This window comes from Chlamydotis macqueenii, chromosome 5 (genome assembly GCF_036417535.1).
Source record: "Chlamydotis macqueenii isolate bChlMac1 chromosome 5, bChlMac1.mat, whole genome shotgun sequence".
Taxonomy (NCBI): domain Eukaryota; kingdom Metazoa; phylum Chordata; class Aves; order Otidiformes; family Otididae; genus Chlamydotis; species Chlamydotis macqueenii.
Window position 1 is genome coordinate 12,513,387 of NC_141560.1, and position 18,488 is coordinate 12,531,874.

The 18,488-nt window shown below is 44.4% G+C and overlaps 2 protein-coding genes across 2 annotated transcripts in view; one reads left to right on the forward strand and one right to left on the reverse strand.

The window, feature by feature from the left end:
- Window positions 1–1,824: 1,824 nt before the first annotated feature.
- Window positions 1,825–15,746, forward strand: LOC147600492 (uncharacterized). The gene is made up of 6 exons (XM_086750263.1): window positions 1,825–1,971; window positions 2,602–2,880; window positions 11,493–11,552; window positions 12,252–12,305; window positions 14,123–14,182; window positions 14,385–15,746. The coding sequence occupies exons 1-6, from the start codon at window positions 1,864–1,866 to the stop codon at window positions 14,934–14,936; spliced, it is 1,113 nt and encodes a 370-aa protein (XP_086606389.1). The 5' UTR covers window positions 1,825–1,863; the 3' UTR covers window positions 14,937–15,746.
- Window positions 15,747–17,836: 2,090 nt separating this feature from the next.
- DYNC1H1 (dynein cytoplasmic 1 heavy chain 1) overlaps window positions 17,837–18,488 on the reverse strand; it is a 45,835-nt gene continuing 45,183 nt past the window's right edge. The window contains exon 78 of the mRNA XM_086750262.1: window positions 17,837–18,221. Coding sequence (XP_086606388.1) covers window positions 18,093–18,221 — 129 coding nt within the window. The 3' untranslated portion in view covers window positions 17,837–18,092. The remainder of the gene's footprint in view (window positions 18,222–18,488) is intronic.

Below are 18,488 nucleotides of genomic sequence, written 5' to 3' on the forward strand. Positions count from 1 at the left end.
AGGGCTCACTGGCAAAAATGTTCAGTAGTATTGTACCAAAACTAAGGACTTAAAAGCAGGCGGATTTTAAGATATGTATGTCTTGTGACTAAAATCTGGTTTACAAGATCTTTTATAATGTGTAAAAATTGTGAAAATAACTTTCCAATTAGTACATTGAGATCTAAAACTTACAGTGACAGAAGACACTAAAGACAGAGTTTTCCAGTTGGTCAGTGAAGTGATGGCTCAAGTCTTTGACTCTAGTCTTTACCTCCCTTGAAAACTAATTTATCTGTTAGAGAAGAATTCAGGTGAAGCTTGCAGGTTATCTCCAGTATTTCTTGCTGTGAGAGCGTACTGATGTTTTGAGTCGTTTCCCGCACTACACTGAGTGGTCAGACCTTAGATCTTGCACAAAGGACACGGTGACAGCGGGTGTTGCTTTGGCACGGAGTGCAGAGCTCACCTCTCATTTACCAGCTTTTTGCTGAAATGTGTTCTAGGAAGAAAGGACACCGTTAGCGAAAGCTGTAAGCTGTCCTGCTCAGCTACGTGTTGTTGCAGTTCACAGTCTTTGTTTCTCACATTTTGTACTATTTTAACAGTAGATAAAAGTGTTGCAGAGCAACACTGGAGTTCAGGAAAGGCTGGGTGCCCTAATAACAACGCCACTTTTTTCAGGGCTCTTTGACCCTGCAGTACTGCTTGGGGCTTGCAAGGTCGTTTCCTCTAAGCAGAAAGGCACAAGCAAGGTTCAGCAAAGGGCTGGGTACCAATATTAAAATATGTTTCTCCTTATTTGAGCTGCAGGGCAGCCGAGCCAACCGCTCTGCATAAGTGATCACAAGAAAACTTGGCACAGTTTGGTGTTATGCTCTCTCCTTGCCTCTTGGTTTAGAGCTTACACTGCAGGCAATCAGAGGTTTCACTAAAGTTCATCAGAACATTTTTCTATTGGTAATACTCTTGGAAATCACGGCAGGGTTAAGGCATTGGGATACCAAATTCAGAAGTACTTGATTTTGCTCCTCTCTCTGAAAGGGAACTGCTCCATATTTGTTAGGGATTTTTGAACCTTAGGAGCTGAAGTGCTGGTCCCCCTGTTGGTCTTGCGAAAGGCTCCCATCATTGCACGCCATACAGACTAAATTTTGGGTGGGAGCAGAGAAGAAAAAGAGCTTTCATTGTCCTAGAAATTGCAGCAATCGGTTGAACCTGATGGATTTCCAAATGTAACAAAGAAAGGAGCAGAAAAAATACCTGGGTAAATTCTATGCTGTGATGGATGAACTGAATTCAGTTTTGAAATAAAAATGCACCCAGAGTGTGCTACTGCCTGCCCACGTACATAAACACAGTTCTTAGAGCACTCATGGCTGATGATGTGTCTTGCCGACGAAGAGTCTTTTCAGGTATTTTGCATTCACTTACAGCTAACTATGAAATGTTCTTAATTACTATAACTTTTATTAGTTTAATTACTACGATCTATTCATGTTCTTAATTTGTATTTGGAGGTCTTAATTTGACAGTAGAAGCTTTGGCAAATAGATAATTTGAGACGGTCTTCAGTCTGTGTCTAAATTAAACTTTCATATCAGGATTTGTTTAACAGTGAGGCCACGCTAAAGAGGGACCTGCATTTCAGATCTGTTTGTATGTTTCTGGTGCTTCATTAGTAGTGGTCTTGTTTAAATGTTCTTTATCTTCAACAAAGCAAACCTCACCTAGGAAAAATGTGAATAAGTCATACTGCACAATGAAAAGTGATTTCAGACAAACACTTGGTTTTGTGCTAGCAAATTGTATAAAACATTGTATTTTTTTTTTCTTTAATTAAGGCTGAAAAAAAGAACTGGTGAATAAAACTCCATCTAAAGTATGGCTGGTCCAAGGAGGAGCAGATGTAATTGCATCCGAGGAGCGTTCAGTATCCTTAGCAGCAGCGGTGTGAAGAAGAGACGGAGAAGCGCGTTGTCTCGTACCAAGGTGCTGTTTCGATGGGGCGATGAGGAAGAGGAGGAGGGTGCGGGGCAGAAGGTGTTTGTTTGCACTGCAGAGGGTTCTCCTGATTTGAACCATTACCCAAAGCATTTCATTTTTAGTGTTTTAAAATACACAAGAATGGTTCTCAAGTATATTTCACTATGTTATTTTTTTTCTTACCTATTATATGACTGGTTGTAAGTGGTACTCCTGAGTTGCCTTGTATTAGAAAACAACATAGTCCATAATAGTTTTTAAAGCAAAAAAAACCCTTCATTTTTTCCTGAGGAGAGGCCTTTTCAAGTACTGCTCCACTAGTTGTTCCCGAAGCATTATTTTAAAAGCTGTTAACAGGCTTCTGTTCCGAAGTAGAAGTTAGACTGAAAGATCTGTAGAGTGGTTTGTGAAACCGTAACGGTGACAGTCTCTCCTGCGAAGGGAGGGTTGTGCTCAATTTGCTAAAACGCTCTCTGGCATTCTTGCTCTGCTTTTCCTGGCCCCTGTGGCAGGCGGCTTCGTGCACTGGAAGTCTGTGGGAATCCTCCCACCCGGATATCCCAGTGATTCCTTTGATGGGATATAGACCTGGTAGCAGAGAACTCACCTTGCTCATTTGGTGTCGTTTCGGTTTAGTTTTCAGATGCTTATGGTGGTTACTCAGAAGACGGATCATTTCACGCAGACTACAGTAGGAATTTCGCTAGCAATAAACATCAGAAAGGAATTAAACCTCTAGTGATGCACAGCATGCCAGAGGCAGTAGGTTTGGGAGATGTTTTCCATTTAGAAGATCCACAACTTGTCCTTACCCTTGGAAACTCGGTCCTGCCAGGTACAGAGCCCCACAGTGATATTCCTATGGAACTGGAAAATGACTTTCAGACACCAACGGAAATAATTGATAAAGAGACAGTTGCTTTTCCATCAAAATTAGTGGAATCGTATGAATTGTCTCAGAAATCTAGAACTCCTGCAGAGACCCAATGGCCCCCGAGGCCTGAATGCCCTTCACCCATGGAGATCGAGCCTTCAGGATCCGTGGAATTTTTGGAGAACTGTTACAGCTGCTCTGCTGCCACAGAGGGACGGTGATGTGTGTGAACAAAGAGCAAAACATTTCCAATTCTCTAGAATTCACTGATGAAAAATTAAGAAAAAAAAAACTTTATGTGCCCTAAAGAAGGTATGGTTATAATAACAATAACAATAATAATAATATCCACAATGTCCTGTCATTAATGTACTGTGAAACTTCTGAAGTTATCCTAAGGTTCCTTTGTAGAGTGGTTGAAGTTGTGTGCTAGAATTAAAACTTCAAAGTCATTGTTATGGATAGGGCTGGGTCCTGCTTACTTCATGAAATTCTGTGGTAGCTCCATGGTGAATCTATACACTTCGGCCACTACAGCTGAGAGCTTTGAAAAATTTAGATTACTGAGAAGGACAAAGTCCATCTCACTGCCCCAATTATTGCTGTCTCTCTTAGGATCTTAAAAGGAGCACTGGTTGATGGGATTGGGAAGAGCCACCCCCTCTTTCAGACTCCGTGGTTTTTTCCAGGGAAACAGGAGCACAGGTTCAGTTAGATATGGAAATACTTTAATTTTTTGTTTGTTTGTTTTTATTTAAGAGTAATGTAGTGGATGACGTGTTGATGTATGACTGGGATATTCTTGTCACCTTCTCTCCCGGGTTGTTACCGAGGCATTTGAGAGTGAGCTGTACCTTTATCGCGTGCTGGCTATTGCTCATTTCTTTGGGCTCTCCAGGGGATCACCTAGAGAGTTTGCCACGCTGATCCCTTCTGGAGTTAATAACTTAAATGCATTTCCTATGTTTTATCAGTTTGGAATAATATACTTGATTTTAGTTATTCTCTAGAAGTATAGGTGTTAGTTTTCGTCAGAACTTACGCATATTGAGGCAGATCTGAAAATGAAGCATTAAGGAATCAGGAAACACACCTCTTGGTCCTGTGGTATTCTCTCTGTGTGGTCATAAAAGGTATCTGGCATTTGACAGTGCCCAGCAAGAAGGAGATGCATTTTTTACTTTTCTACTGTAAGCTGTGCAAATACCTGTGTATACAGCATCTTTGTTGCCAAGAGCTCCCAGCTGATGTATGAACTATTATTTCCAGCACTCTCTATTGTAAGATCACTCATGTTAATCCCTACGTTTTTAAAGAACAAAACTCCAGCTAAAGATGCCAGGCTCCATTCCTTCACTGTGCTAAGTGAAAAGGGACCAGGTTCAAATGCAGTGGGGCCAGTCCTTGGACCCACCTGCCATGGAGCCCCATCAGTCCTGTTCTGCATGAGAGGAGAGCACGAGACACATTTCTTGACAGTACCTGCTTGGTAGCAGGATTTCAGCAACTCCTGGGCCAGGACATTATGAAAACGCTCTGGGAAGCTAAGCCAAATGCTAAGGCTATTGCACAAGGCAAATCCCTAAGGGAAGGTCCTGCTGGCTCCGTGAAGATGTTCCTTGCAAATGCTGACTTAGACTTGTAACGCTGTCAGCATGTACTGTACCACCAGGTGTACCATTTCAGTCTTAAGTTTGATGATAAAGACTGTAATATTCACTGAATGGAGTAATGAGAATTAAGAGTTTTCTTCCTACTCAGTTCTCCGTTGGTCTCCTATGCTTTTTCTCCAGCCTGCTTTCCAGCAAGCAATAAGTAAGCAAGACAAAGCCTATAAACACTCTTTATTCCCATGCATGGTTTGGCCAGACATAATCTCCAGGCTTTCTTTTTCTGAAAAATGAGATAATAGATCTGTCCTGTATCCCCATGCCACCTTTGCCTGGCAGAAGAAGTGAATTTTGGGACCCAAGAAATATTGATACCTCCAGATAGAAACAGGACACGTCCGTACCGTGTTGTTCCCTGAACACTGCTGCCCCCTTGAAGTCCTGCTATATCTGTAGGATCCCACAGACTCCAGCCAAAGTGAGGAAGTTCTGTAAGCTGTCCAATTTGAGCTGCTGGTAACGAGGCAGTTCCAGCATGAGTCAAGCTCTCACCTGGAGCTTTTCAGTCTTTACCGGGCGGATGTACCAAGCTCACTGCATGGTCACTGGTGAAAGGGCTGTGTACGCTCCTGAGGCAAAGGGACTTTGAAAGGTTTGCTAAGCTAACCAGTCAGCAAAGCAGCCTATTGCAAGAACTCAGCGTAGTCCTCGCTTAGTTTACGAAGCCCCTGTTCAGCTTTTATGCTGTGCACTCTGCTTGTCTAAACAGCAGGAAAACCACAATATTTAACAGGAAAGGCTGAAACTCTAAACAAGTGGCTGACAGATGTATTGTATTCCTCAGGTGATGCTAATGCATCCCTGGGTGTTCAGTTGGCCTGGAATCCACTGGAAGTAGCAATATTCAGCCCCAGAAGCCATGCACGTATCCAGGCAAGTAAGAACTCCGTATGTCAGAAAGCAGGCGGCTTTCGTTAAATAAGCCCCAAAAGTTCGGCAAAACATTAAAGTAAAATTAAAGTGGGGCAGAACATATGTAAGAGGAATCGCTGGAGTGACCTTTGTCCTTCACCTGTTAAGATTAGATCACATTGCACACTGGTAGCAGCAATGCCTGTGGTGTGGATATTCGTGTGGGGATGCTGGAGCTGCTTTATTCAAATACGTTGCTGTGTTACAGCTTGCAGAGCACACTGAGAAACCTGTCCAGCGGCCAGACTGCAGCTCATCGGCGGGTGCGGTGAGGTGTGTCAGCCTTCACTAAGAGGAGGAATGTTAGTCACATCTAACTAGGGTTTTATGAAAGACAGCCTGCATATTCACACTGTGATCACCTTCCCTGCCTCCTCAGCGTCCAGTCGTGCTCCTAAGGAAGTGGCTGAGGGAACAGAGGCAGCCAAAATGCCTTGCTCTTACAGCCTGAAAGGAAAGAAGGGGATGTGGACGCTCCAGGGACATTGCTATAAAATACTTCATCTGCAGAACAGCATCAGCCTGTCAAAGAAATCTATGGGTGACTAAAGAGCTCTATTTCAAGTAAGGGAAAATATTTCCTCTCCAGTATTCATGAACAAACATGGAAGTAAAACACAATAGTCCAGCCAGTCTTTAAAAAGGAAATTCCCTCTCCAAAGGCCAGCGTGGCTTCCCCGGTTATTAATACTCTGCTACAGCTTTTATTTTTGTTTTAAGAAAATTCAGTACCTTTTTCTTCCCTGGCCAACTGTGACATGCCAAAGGCGAATTAAAGAAAACTGGCGTTACACCTACATTTTGCAAATGGGGAAACAAGGTTTAAGAAGGGCTGGAGTGATTTTTCCAAGGTCAATGATTCTGTGCATCAAGACAAAAGAAAAGTCAAGAACCCCAGCTCAGGTCTCCAGAGGCTGCTGCCCCTTACGTGCAAGAGAAAACTAAGAATCTTAATGACTCCTTACAGTTTCTGTACCACATAATATCCAGTATTTTGGATATGGTTCCTCAGGAGTATGCAGAACAGCTGCCTCTGATGACAGCGTTTCTGTACTCACAGACTGGGATACACCAAGGACACTTCTTTGACTCCCACACCATTCTGTCGTGCATCACCGGGAGGAGACTTCATGAAGATAAGAACGAGATGCTTTTACGTGGAAACAGCAATCAGTACAGGAATTTGAAGGCTGCCTTCATTCTCTCTTTTGTTTTTGTAAAGAATCAACAGCCGTATATTAACACTAGCTGCTGTAGCACTTTTCAAGGTAAGCTGTGGGAACGAGGAGACTGCAGCAGCAGTTGCATACTGCGCCGTAGGTAAAAGTACTTATGAAGTAAAAGATAAAGCCAGTTGCTGTTCTGCAAAACAGCTGTAAACTGTACTTTTTGTGTCTTTGTTTACAGCTTGTTTTGAATAGGAAGTGGAGCCTAAAAGATTGCCTACATTGCTCATAGGCAGAAACACACAGTGTGAGACAAGACCTTGCAGTTTCTGCAGCATCTTGTTTCCAGCTTCCCACAGCACTCTTAGGCTTGACTGAAATGTTCTTGACCAGTGTTCGGTGGTGGGTTGACCAAAAATTGAGGTTTTGTGGCTGCAGACCTTAGTTCTCTGATCTGCACTTGCGTCATCTGATGAACTTCATTTGGATTAAGTATCTTGTTTCAATTGTTTCCTATTGCAAATGATTGAAAACCCCTTTCACTACAGAACAGTCCCATCTTGCACTTTTAAAACATGTTTTATACGTGAAAGACATGATTCCTAATGTATAAATGGCACAAGCAATGCTGGTGTGGGGCTTCATTGCCGTATGGCAACTCCAAAAGTACTTGAGGATTAAAATTTAGAGATAGGCATTGCCCTCCAAAGTTGACTTATACTAAGACAGGTGTGTGCTTCTGTCAAGCACTCTGCCAAAATTAATAGAAAAAATCTCTGCTCCCTCTGACCCTCTCAGAGGTAGTACCGTGTGAATAATCTGTCTTTTCTTTGGCTGGCAGCTGGGGGGCATTGGCAGCAGGAGATGAGAACCTACGGCCATAGAGACACTGGGGAGAGGTGGTGGCTGGCAGGAGGAAGGGTGACATTGGTCTAGGAGTAAAGGGGAGGAAAAAAAGCACTAGGAAGTGTCAGCCAAGCTTTTCAGTTGGGGTGGAAACCAGCTCTTATAGAAGGGCTATGGCTTTAAGGAGAAAAGCTGATCTGGCTTCATCTTGGCCTTCAGAGATCAGGAGCTCATTCAGTTTTTTTTTCCAATAATTGACCTTGTCCTGTTCCCATGAAGAAAAAGTATTTTTTTTGCTTGATTGCTTTGGTTTCAGCCTGCTTATCAGACTCCAAACCACAGCTGGAGCGCCCAGATGGCTGCAGAGCTGCACATGGAGAGCCAAAAGCCCCAGTTTGTTCTGTACTTTTTGCGTTTCTTACAGCAGGAGGTTTGGCTGGAACAAGATATCCGTGAGTCAAACATGGTGTGCTGTGAATCAGTTCCCTGTTCAGAGCTCACAGATACAATCTGCTGCTAAACAAAATTGCTTCTGTTGACTAATAGGAGGTATTCAAGATTATTAATTAATAATTCAAGATTAACCTAAACTGCCTCCTAAATCTGCTCCCAAAGATGTCAGTCCTGGCTACTCTGCAGGCGAGAAGTGAGACACGGCCCTTCCCTGATGGATGTGCAACCTCGGGCAGCCTCTGCTCCAGCTTCACTGCCTGCTCTGCAAGAGCGGAGCATTGCTGGCCCCAGCCCCGGAGCTTCAAGGGGTTTTTTTTCACCTTAGGCAAATCAGTTTTCTACAGGTTTTTCCCCCAGCATATTTCAGAGCAGACAGACAATCTAGTACGTTTTGTTTGTGTACGCAGAAGCTGATTCTATTTTAAAAAGAGAAGGGGATTTTTTATTTTTTAAGACAGATAGCAATGCGTGTGTGTGATTTATTTGGTGGGTGGTTACAATGCAGAGGCTAAACAGATCTGCTGAGAGAGGCCTTCAGAGCGCTGGCCTCCCGGGAGCACCCTGTGAAGCTGTGGGACAGCAGGCACACGTGGGTAAGAGGAGAAGGAGCAATGACACCTTTAAAAACAAGAGAAGTGTGTTACATAGGTTCTCGTCTGGCCACAAAGCCTGGCCTCGGGGGAAATGAGAGCTCCCTGGGGCTGGCACCAGGTCTGTGCAGGGTCAAGGGCTTTTTCCAAGAGCGACAAGGAGAGCCAAGACACCGAGCAGCAGTACGGTAAATGACTGCAACCAACGGCTCGAGCGAGCACCCCCTGGCCACACTGCACCAGCCAGGTACGGCTGAAAGCTGCCCTGGTGCGGCGATGGCATCGCCTGTGTGCTTTGGGAAGTCGAAACAGCAAACCTTCCTTGGTGGTCTGTTGTCTGGCCATACCTCTGCTGCCCCATCCCTGCGCTAATGGGCGCTGGCAGCGGGTTCATTATGCGAGCCTTGGCCTGCTCTCACCCTTGCAGTCACCGTTTCAGCTGTAAGCCCATGCAGACCAACAGTTCTCTTGAAACACAGAGGCCAGGGCCTTGTTGTTAAGATCTGTTGCCTGTAAAGCACCAGTAGGTAATTTTGGGCAGGCTTTTGTGGGAGAAACAACTCAAAGCCATGTGTTTGGATTAAGGATCATGATTGTATGTGCTCATTCAAGTCAGCTGGCACTGCAGGCTTTTGGCTGCTGTGTTTTGAAAGTGGTTGGGGAATCCAGAGAGGGGGAATAACCATCAGACAGGCCTGACCTGGGCAGAGAAGGTAAGGGGGTGGAAAAGGAGGTGTCTGGGAGAAAGAGGTGTATGCGATTAGGGTGCAGCTTGGCTGGTGGCGGATGTGGGGTGGAAGGGTTGTGGAGTTTGTGAGCTGCTCCTGCTGTTGCCTCCGCAGGGGCCTGTTCCTGGTGCCCTTTCAGAGCAGCAGCCTGCTGCTGGCTCCAGAGCGAGAGACGCTTGTTTCACTGAGGCTTTTATACTCGTTTTAATATTAAACCAATAGTGCCTTCTGCACTGTGCAGGAAGATGTGAGAAAGCCAGATAGGAAGGAAATAATGGGAAGAAGAGGAATTTTGATTTGAAAAAGTAAAAAGAATTAGTTCATCCTTTCCCTATAAAAAGGAGAAGAAGGGGAATGGAGATGTGGCCTTTAAAGGGTCAAATCAAGTCTACTTCTTTGTGAAAAATGGGCCCAAGTCATAGTTCTCTGGTAAATCTGAAAAACATACTATCCCTTTGTGTTGGTTTTGTTAGTGAGGGGGGGCTACGGTGGCAGCTTCTTTCTGTAAGAAGCTTCTGGAAGTTTCCCCTTTGTTCAGTGGACTCGGCTGGGCCTAGTGCGGACCTGCTGCTGGCCAGGGCCAAGCCAACTGGTAGCAGAATGTTCCGTGATAACACCTCTGTGATAATGTATTTAAGAAGGGGAAAAATAGAAAAAAAAAAAGAAGGAGAAGATGTGGAGAAGGGGTAGAGAGGGGGAGGCGCGAACCCTGTGGGCCTTGCAGGCCTCACCCTCTGGCCTCCCGCCGGGCGGCCGACTGGGCCTGACTTGGCCCGGCCCAGCTGAAAGAAGTGGAGAGAGGAGATGTGAAGAGAACTTGAGAGGCATCTGCCTGAGCTGAAGAATTTCTTGTGAGAGGAACAGCTGCAGACGCCAAGGCCAGCAAAACAGGAGGGGAAGCAGTGATGCAGCTCCTGGCCAAGATTCCCCTGCAGCCCGTGGTGCAGCCCATGGTGGAGCAGGTTGTCCCCCTGCAGCCCATGGAGGCCCACGGAGGAGCAGAGATCCACCTGCAGCCCATGGCGGACCCCACGCTGGGGCAGGTGGATGCCTGAAGCAGGCTGTGGCCCGTGGAGGGCCCAGGCTGGGGCAGCCGTTCTGGAGGGACTGCACGCCGTGGAAAAATGACCCATGCTGGAGCAGTTCATGAAGGACTGCAGCCCATGGGAGGGACCTCATGAAGGAGCAGGGGAGGAATGTGAGGATTTCTTCACGCAGTGAGGCAGGAGCAGTGTAAAGCGAGGTGTGATGAACTGACCGCAACTCCCATTCCCTGTTCCCCACTGTGCCGCTCAGGGGGGGAGGTGGTAGACATAATGTTAAGCCTGGGAGGAGGGAGGGGTAGGGGGAGGTTATCGTGTTCTCTTTCTCATTATCTGGCTTTGGTTTTAATAATAAACAAATAGTTTTCCCCAAGTCGAGTCTGGTTTGCCTATAATGGTGACTTCAGTGATCTCTCCCTGTCCTTATCTCAAACCTCGAGACTTCCCCACAGTCAGCTCTGGTGAACAAATTGCAAAGAGCAGTCTGGAGCCTCTGGCAGGGGCAAAAAGCACTTTCACAGGAGGACTTGACTCTCTTTTTCCTCGCTTTGCTCCCATCTTTTTTGAAAGAGCAAAGCCTCCAGGTTGAGGGAGCTGAGCGGGGCATGTACGAAAGGTGGGGGCAGAGGTGGGGCAGCTGGGGCCCAAGCCTATAAAGGTGGAGGAGGGTGAAGGTGTGGGGAGCAGAATGGCCTCAGCTGAGAAGAGGCAGCGGCGGAGGAAGAGGCGAGGGGCTGGGCAGCCCATGGAGGGTATGGGGAGAAGGGAGCACCCTGGGACAGAGCCCTGGTGGGGTGGGGGGTGCATGGTGACCGAAGGCCAGGGTGGGTGGGCTGGCTCTCAGCGTGGCTTTGTGTTTGCCCCTCTCTAGTCTGGTTTGATGTCTGGAGTACAAGTACCTCTCTGAGAGTTCAGAAAACCTGTTTGCCTGGGGGGAAAAAAAAAAGAAGAAAAAAACATTTCACAGAATATAAGCTTCTTTTTTTTTTTTAAAAAAAAAAAAAAGGTATTTTTCTCATGCTGCATGAAGAACCAGTGAATCAAGTCACTGTTTTGGTAGTAGTGGTGGCTTCTTGTTTGTTTTTGAACAGAAGCAGCTTTGGATTGAGAATTTAACACAGGCTTTGTGAAGGATTGACCCACCTTTCTAGCAAAAGGGGAGCTACCATGTCTGGGCAATTTATCTATGGAAAGATTTTCTCTAATGCACTTTCCTACCCTCTGCGTGTTTTAGTAGATGCTCAGGAAATGAAGGATTCTGTTAAAAGCCCAGACTGCATAGAAAGACTGGCACGTAAATACATGGTAACTTTTTTCTAATTGCTGCTTCTTTATCTTCCTGTTCAAGTATAATTCAGAAAGTGTTTGTTGCTTTGTCACCTGGTAGTGCATGAAGAACAGGTGTGAGTGAATTAATTCAAATGGTGGCACCTGCGAAGAAACAAAAAGGGAGAGCGGGAGCTATTCCACTCCTGTACCACCGCCTGGGGAGTACGGGGGCTATGAGTTTGTAATGTCTCTGTAGCAAAAGCCTCAGAAAAAAATGAGGATATAGTTTCTAGTTTTAGTCATTTATTTGCATTTACATTTCTGAGATGTAGGCTCTTGGTTTAAAAAAAACCAAAACCACAAAAACCTCACCAAAAGCAAAGAAACAAAAAAACCCTCAGTACAAATAAAAAAACCATTTTATATAAAGTGTTTTTTTTTTTTTTTTTTTTTTTTTCAGACCTGAACTAACTGTTCCTAGCAACTGCAAGGCCTGTTCTGGATAGCTTCCCTTTTTTGGTGGGGGGGTGGGAAAGACTTCTGTTTTTCCGTTGTGTCTCACTTGCACAACCCAACCATCACCACATGTGAGATATTTGAAAAGACAAACTGGGTTCAGATGGGAAAGTTTTGGGGGAACACAGCATCTACAGTTTGTACTGGAACTTCAGCTTCAACCCAAAGCTGCGGTAACTTCTGCTTTGCGTAGCACTTCTTTCCCTTCCTCCTCCACAGCAGAAGTGCGTAGTAGAGTCAAGTACGGAGTCCGAGTCTGAATCCGGAGTGGAGGTAAGGCCCAGCTCTCTGAAGCATTTTTGTAGTCTTGGGATTCCCTGATGGGTGTCCAGCTCTTCTCTCCCCTCGGTCTCAGCAGGGAGAGGCTAAAGCGCGGTTACTGGGGTTGTTGGTTTTGTGACTGTAAAAGGAAAGTCGGGAAAAAAAACCTGCCAACACCCAACACTATTCTATCCACCAGGCTCTTCCTTACAACTAATTTTAGCAAAATTGATTCTGGGGGGAAGAGGCAGGTAAGTTGCCAGTGTTCTAGGCGGACAAATGTAGCATTAGCACTTCTCTGCTAAGAAGTGCTTAAAGCTGACCTGGGGTGTCTCTGTCAGCAGCTCTGGTCCAGCAGGATTGCTGCAGCTCGGGGTGGAGAACGTCTGCCGTCTGTTTTGGGTGAGATTAAGAGAGCAGCTCTGTTGCTGTGGCAGTTACTTATGAGTATTGGTAACTTCCTAAGCATTGTCCTGTCAAACCAGTGTGTTTAATGTTGATGAAAAAAACTCGATTCTGGAGCAGAGAACTAACTTCTGCGTAAAAGTCAGAAGTGTGGGCTTGCTGTCAGCCCATGTGAATTGCTGTGCTCTGTGGCTTAGAGAAGCCGTCTGCCAGGAACCTGCCGCTGCTTCATCCTCCAGAAAGCCCACGGGAAAGCTGGAGTTTTCCGTGGTCTCCTTCTGGAAGAAACAAGGCTGGTAGTGCAGCCGTCTGGCTGGACCCTGACGGCTGGGCTGGTGGAAGAGGGGCTTGCAAGGGTGCCAGCCTGGACAAGGAGCCAGTTGCTGTCACCGAGGGTGCAGAAGCAGGTGCCAGGCCAGGGGGATTTCCGGGCTCTTTGGAGAAGCAGGAGCTGCTTTTCTTCATTGCCCGGCACTGCCCACTGGCTTTGTGGGGATGTCTCTGTCCTTGGACTGGCACAAGAATACACAAATGGGCTTGGGCTTCAGCGCCTCTGCTAAAGCCTTCAGGCTCCTGTTGTGAGGAGTCCAGCTTTGCCAAGCCCTGCTCTGCTTCAGCTGGGCTCAGATTCTGCTCCTTCCCCACGGAAAGCAGCCACAGCAATGACTGGCAGCTTGTTCGAGCAGCTGTGCTGGATCCTTCTAAAGGAACACTTTCTGTGCAGTAAACTCTTTCCTCTTTGTGTGACTGCTTTGTACCTGTGGTTTCCCTTTAAAAGGGAGTCTCCCTATGTGGCTTTTTTTTTTTTTTTTTTAATAGACACAGACTATAAGCAGTGTTTCAGAAGGATGCACTTCTCAAGCATAAATTCATGGAGAAAGTTCTTTATCCAGATCTGGACAAGTCCACGTTTAACCACATGGGGGAAAAGAGGCCTGATCCTCAGTGTTCCAGCAGTGATACCGAGACCGAAAGGACTCAGTTTGACTGTGTTCATTACAGAACTCTCCAGGGGACAGCAAATTAATAATCCAACTAATAAGAATTCCAGATCTTCCCTATGTAAAAGAACAAAAAGGGACCTGCGTGGGAGGGAAGCTCTCTAAACTCTAAATTATATTTTGTTTACTATTAGTTAAATACTGATTTGATGTACGTCTCTGCTGGGAGGGTATACAATTACTTACTGTTCTCTTCAGAGCAATGTTTTAAGTGCAGTGAAACTTACCACAGGACTCGGTCCCTCTATTTTAGGTTAACTTTACCAGGCCTCTAAAAGTCAGACTGAGATACACTTTTAACTGTCTTCTAGCAAGGAGACAATCTGGCTTCCTTTTGTCTAGGATTTTTACTTACTCTGGTTTTACTTCGATCAACAGTTCATAGGAAGGTGCTTTATACACCTGTTAACTTCTCTTAAATAGGTGACGCCTAGCCTGCTCGCTGGAGGGCTCAGGAAAGCAAGGGACTCCAGACGATTGCAAGTAGGTTTGGTTATTATGCAGCAGCCTTGTTCTCAGTGTAGCACCCAAAAATTAAAATATAGGTGGGAATGTGTGGATAAACACGTAAAACTTCTGTAGCAAGTCTGTGACTTATGTTTTAAAGGCCCACTGTATGTTGCCTGTTGTATTTTTTTTTAATAGACAAATAAGCATCCACCATTTTCAGAGACCTTTATTTTAGTTTTTAGATCCTTATGATGGTGATTCAGAAGATGCATCCATTCACTCTGACTGTAGCTTGAATTCTTTAAATAGTATAAAAGTTGCACCATGGACAAACAATGCCCCAAAAGCAACAGCTTTGGAGGATGCTGACAGTTCAGAAGACGGAGAGTCCTTCCTGAAAGCTCCAGACTGGCTGTGCCTGGAAACTAAAGTCAGTGAAATTCAGACAGTAAATGACTGTAAAGCACCTCTGGAACTTCCTAGCCAAGGGACGGATTTACCTAGAAGCCTGTTGCAATCATCTGAACTGACTAGAGCCACAGAAGCATCTACCTCCATGTGGCTGACACCTGACCATTCCTCACTGATGACTATTAACCCTTCAGCCCCTGCAGATCTCCTTGCAAGCCCAGATGACAGCACTCCACAACCCACACTAGCAGCTGACTGCGATGGCACAGTGGCCAAACAGCCCCTAATCAAAAGAAAACAAGGGATTTCTATTCCAGAGGGTGCTAGTGAAAAACTAAGAAGAAAGAAATTCCGTGCAACTTCATCTGAGGTATGAACAACTCATTGGACAAACTGTTTGCTCTGAAGAATGAACCTCATAGATTTCTTTTACAGATAGTTAACTGATTGAGCTTTAAACAAACTGGCTCAAGCCAGTTATAAATGCAGCTACACTGTGTACTGCAGACACTGAGACCCACCTGGAAAGGCAGAATGAACTGAACAAGCTTGTGTGGCAATTCAGGTGACAACTAGCTGAGGTATGGCCACAGAATCATGGCTAAGCTTCATGCCTGGGTGCTGCTTTGGTGCCTGGGGCCTCTTGAAGCACCAGCCTAAATCCTGTATCTGTGACCTGGGGGGCACCTGCTCAGTTTCAGTGCAATTTCAAAAAAAGTATTACAAAGGTTTGCTGAGGAAGGAAGGAAGAGTGACTGCATGGTTGCAATTAGTTTGCCATGGCCATAGTTTACCTCACCTGCTTCATGTCAGTGTTTGGCTCTTCCTACGTCTGACCTGCTGTACGAGAGGAGGGAAGTAGCTGTATGGTGAAGGATCTGACAGGCTGGACTACAAACAACTGAATTGCATTAATTTGAACTGACTGCAACTGAAGGCAAACTAGCTTCTATTTTTTTTTTTTTTCCTTCAAACAGGGAGAAGTTGACTTGTGCTATTAACGTATCTGTCCCTACCTGTTTTGAACAATGTTTTAGGTACATAGTCTCAGTATACCTGCTGGTTTAGAATTTACAGTGTGAAGTTGAACACATTAGCTGAAAGCACTCTTCGTCCCTAGTGAGAACAATCACTTGTGAACTGCAAAAGTTAGGAAAAGCTGTATCTCCCATCTCCCTCTCCTGTAGGGGAACTACTGTCTCTAAGTTTGACCGCTTGAAATATATTGGTACCAACTACTTGTGAAAGCATAACTTCTGGTGGAGATTTTTAATTTGCAGGTTCTTTTTTTTTTTGTAAGGTGGAAAGCCGCTCAAAATACTATTTAACTTCTAGCGTGGCACCCTTCCACTAACAGTTGTGTATTTATTTTATTAAAACAATTTTGCTTTCACCCTTATCCCCACTCTGGAGATACAGAGCTGGTTTTTAATCAGCTTGGAAGCAAACTGGTTAGAACAGGAAGATTCAGAAGCCTTTTGCCCTAAGACAGAAGCTGCTATGCTTGCCCTCTGACTTTGCCACAGTGGCAAAGCAAGCTGCTGTGAACTTAATTGCAGAAAAAAAACACCTTGCAGGTATAGGTCTATGTGTACTGCAACTAGGCTACAGCTCTCTCTAGAATTAAAACTTGCAAAAAAAAGCTTCAAAAAGACAACGTTTTGATGCAGCTAAACCACTTCAACCCACATCAGGGAAGTCACAACCTTTTAAGTCCTAGCTGCCTGCTGAATGGTTTTCAACCACCTCCTCTGAGGCCAAATAAAACTGAACTACTGACCTGCAAACTGCAGCTGAGAACCCTAATCTCATCTAGTGAGGATTTCACTTAAACCAGTTGTTTAACACAGCATACTGAAATAAATAATCCACTAGGAAAAAATAATACAGGAACAATCAGGAGAAAGGAACAAATAAGTTGTCTCATGTGTAAGGCACATGAGACAGTATTCTATGCAGACATTTAAAGTCTGATTATTGAGTATGAGAATCCCACTGTGGATTAAGTTCTGAACTGCAACTGTATCTTTTGTTAATTCCGGCCTAATACAGAGCGCTATGAAGAGCTCAGTAGTTTGGGAAGCTCTAGCTATGTCATATATGGGACACGCTTGAGTTACAGTGTTAGTACTTGCTAATAGGTGGAACTGGTTTAATTGAAGATTTTTATAGTAGCTGTAAGCTGGTACCACAGCCCAGGTGCTGAGCTATGCACAAAAAGTAGCTGCTGAAAGAAAGGTGCATGTTCAGCTCAGCTACTATGAGCTAGAAGTTGCACATATTTAAGCATGCACTGGTCTGGGATTCATTCTTTATAAAGTAATAAAACCAGGCAGGACAGTGCAACCTACAGAGATTAACTGTAGGACCTGCAAAACACTATGGAGAGGGCAGACAGCAAGAATTCTCTCTTTTAGTAACCAGTAGGCATCAGCTGAAACAAGCACGTGAGGCAAGCTGAGATAATTTTTCCTCTTAGCACAAGTGTGTCTGGTATAAGAAAAAAATATTAGAGTTGCTATAGGTTCAGAAAGTCACTGCTTCTGTAGGAGAAATCACTGAAAAGAAAGAGCTCCTGAGATTTCTGTTTTAAGATTGAAAAGCCCTGCACCTGTATTCTTCATATGCATCTTTGAACACTTTATATTAACTTCTGTTAAGAGAGGACAGCTCTTCTGACAGGATGATGAGTCGGGTAGAAATGCTTACTCAATGAATTTAGCATCAGAGAAAGCAAGTGAACACCCAAATCATTACAGCAATTAGCAGGAATTCTCAGCTCACCTAATCTGGTAACAGCTGGTCACATATGAATCTCTGAAATAAGACTAAGTCCTTGTTTAAACATTTAATACTATCCTCCTGGGCTTAACAAGACATGAAACTGGAGGCTTATTTCACCATAAAAGCAGCTTGAGAAAGAGGAAGCTCTCTGGGTCAATAGGACAAGAAAGTCTTGTTTAGGATACTCTGGCTTTGGAATGCATCTCAGCAGCTGTGTAAATTCAGGTTACTTCAAGCAAGAGACAGTTCTTTGCAAATAATTCATGGAATGTCATCAGCTGTCACAGCAGACAATGTCAGGCTCTGTGTCTTACTGCACTGAAGACTTAAATTCCAGCTGCTGAGGGACCTGTGTCAACAATATGCTTGAATACCAACTTCTTCCTTGTTATTCTCCAAAAAGATCATAGGCACAGTTTTTCCAGACAAAAAAAAAAAAAAAAAAAAAAAAAAAATCACTGTAAGAATTATATTTCCAGAAAGACTCAAAAGTCTTGATACAGATTTTATTTCATATAACATGATCCATCAAATATCACATCTACCAATAACCATCTAAAAATCTCATCCAATTTTCCTTCGAAGAAATCTAGCCTATCAGCTTTCCAATGCACTGCTCCGCTCCCTTTCTTCCTAGTCAACACAAATCCCTCTGACAACTTACCCTATAACCAGGTTACAAAATTACGAGTGAATACTACACAGAAGACTGACAACTACTACAGCATTACCAGTCAAAACAAATTTTTCACTCGGTGCAGAGAACTGCAACACCACGTTCATAGAAGCTACGGGGATCTTCCTTGGTAGCTATTTCGAAGTCAACCGTGAAAATCAGATCAGCACGAGTGAAGTTGAGATAAACTGGTAAAGTAACCTGGGGAAAAACATGAATACACAAGAAGAGTTATGTAAAGTAGCTGAAGAGTATAAGAAGTTTCTACAATACTACAGGGTATTTATGAGATGGGAATTTAGTATCAGATAACTCAATACTCAAAATATGAGGAAAAAAAACCAGGCCTAATAAATTCACCTAAAACACAGCCTTCTTTATAGGTATAAATTCAAGTTCTGGCCTGAACAGCATTAGCATTTTTGGATGTCTCTTCTTCTTCTTAGCTGACTACAAAGGAAAAACCTA

Coding starts and splice junctions, on each gene's coding strand:
- LOC147600492 (XM_086750263.1), top strand. CDS start 1,864: ATGGCTGGTCCAAGGAGGAGCAGATGTAATTGCATCCGAGGAGCGTTC. Junction 11,553..12,251: donor GACTGGCACGTAAATACATG/GTAACTTTTTTC, acceptor CCTCCTCCACAG/CAGAAGTGCGTAGTAGAGTC. Junction 12,306..14,122: donor AGTCTGAATCCGGAGTGGAG/GTAAGGCCCAGC, acceptor TCTCTTAAATAG/GTGACGCCTAGCCTGCTCGC.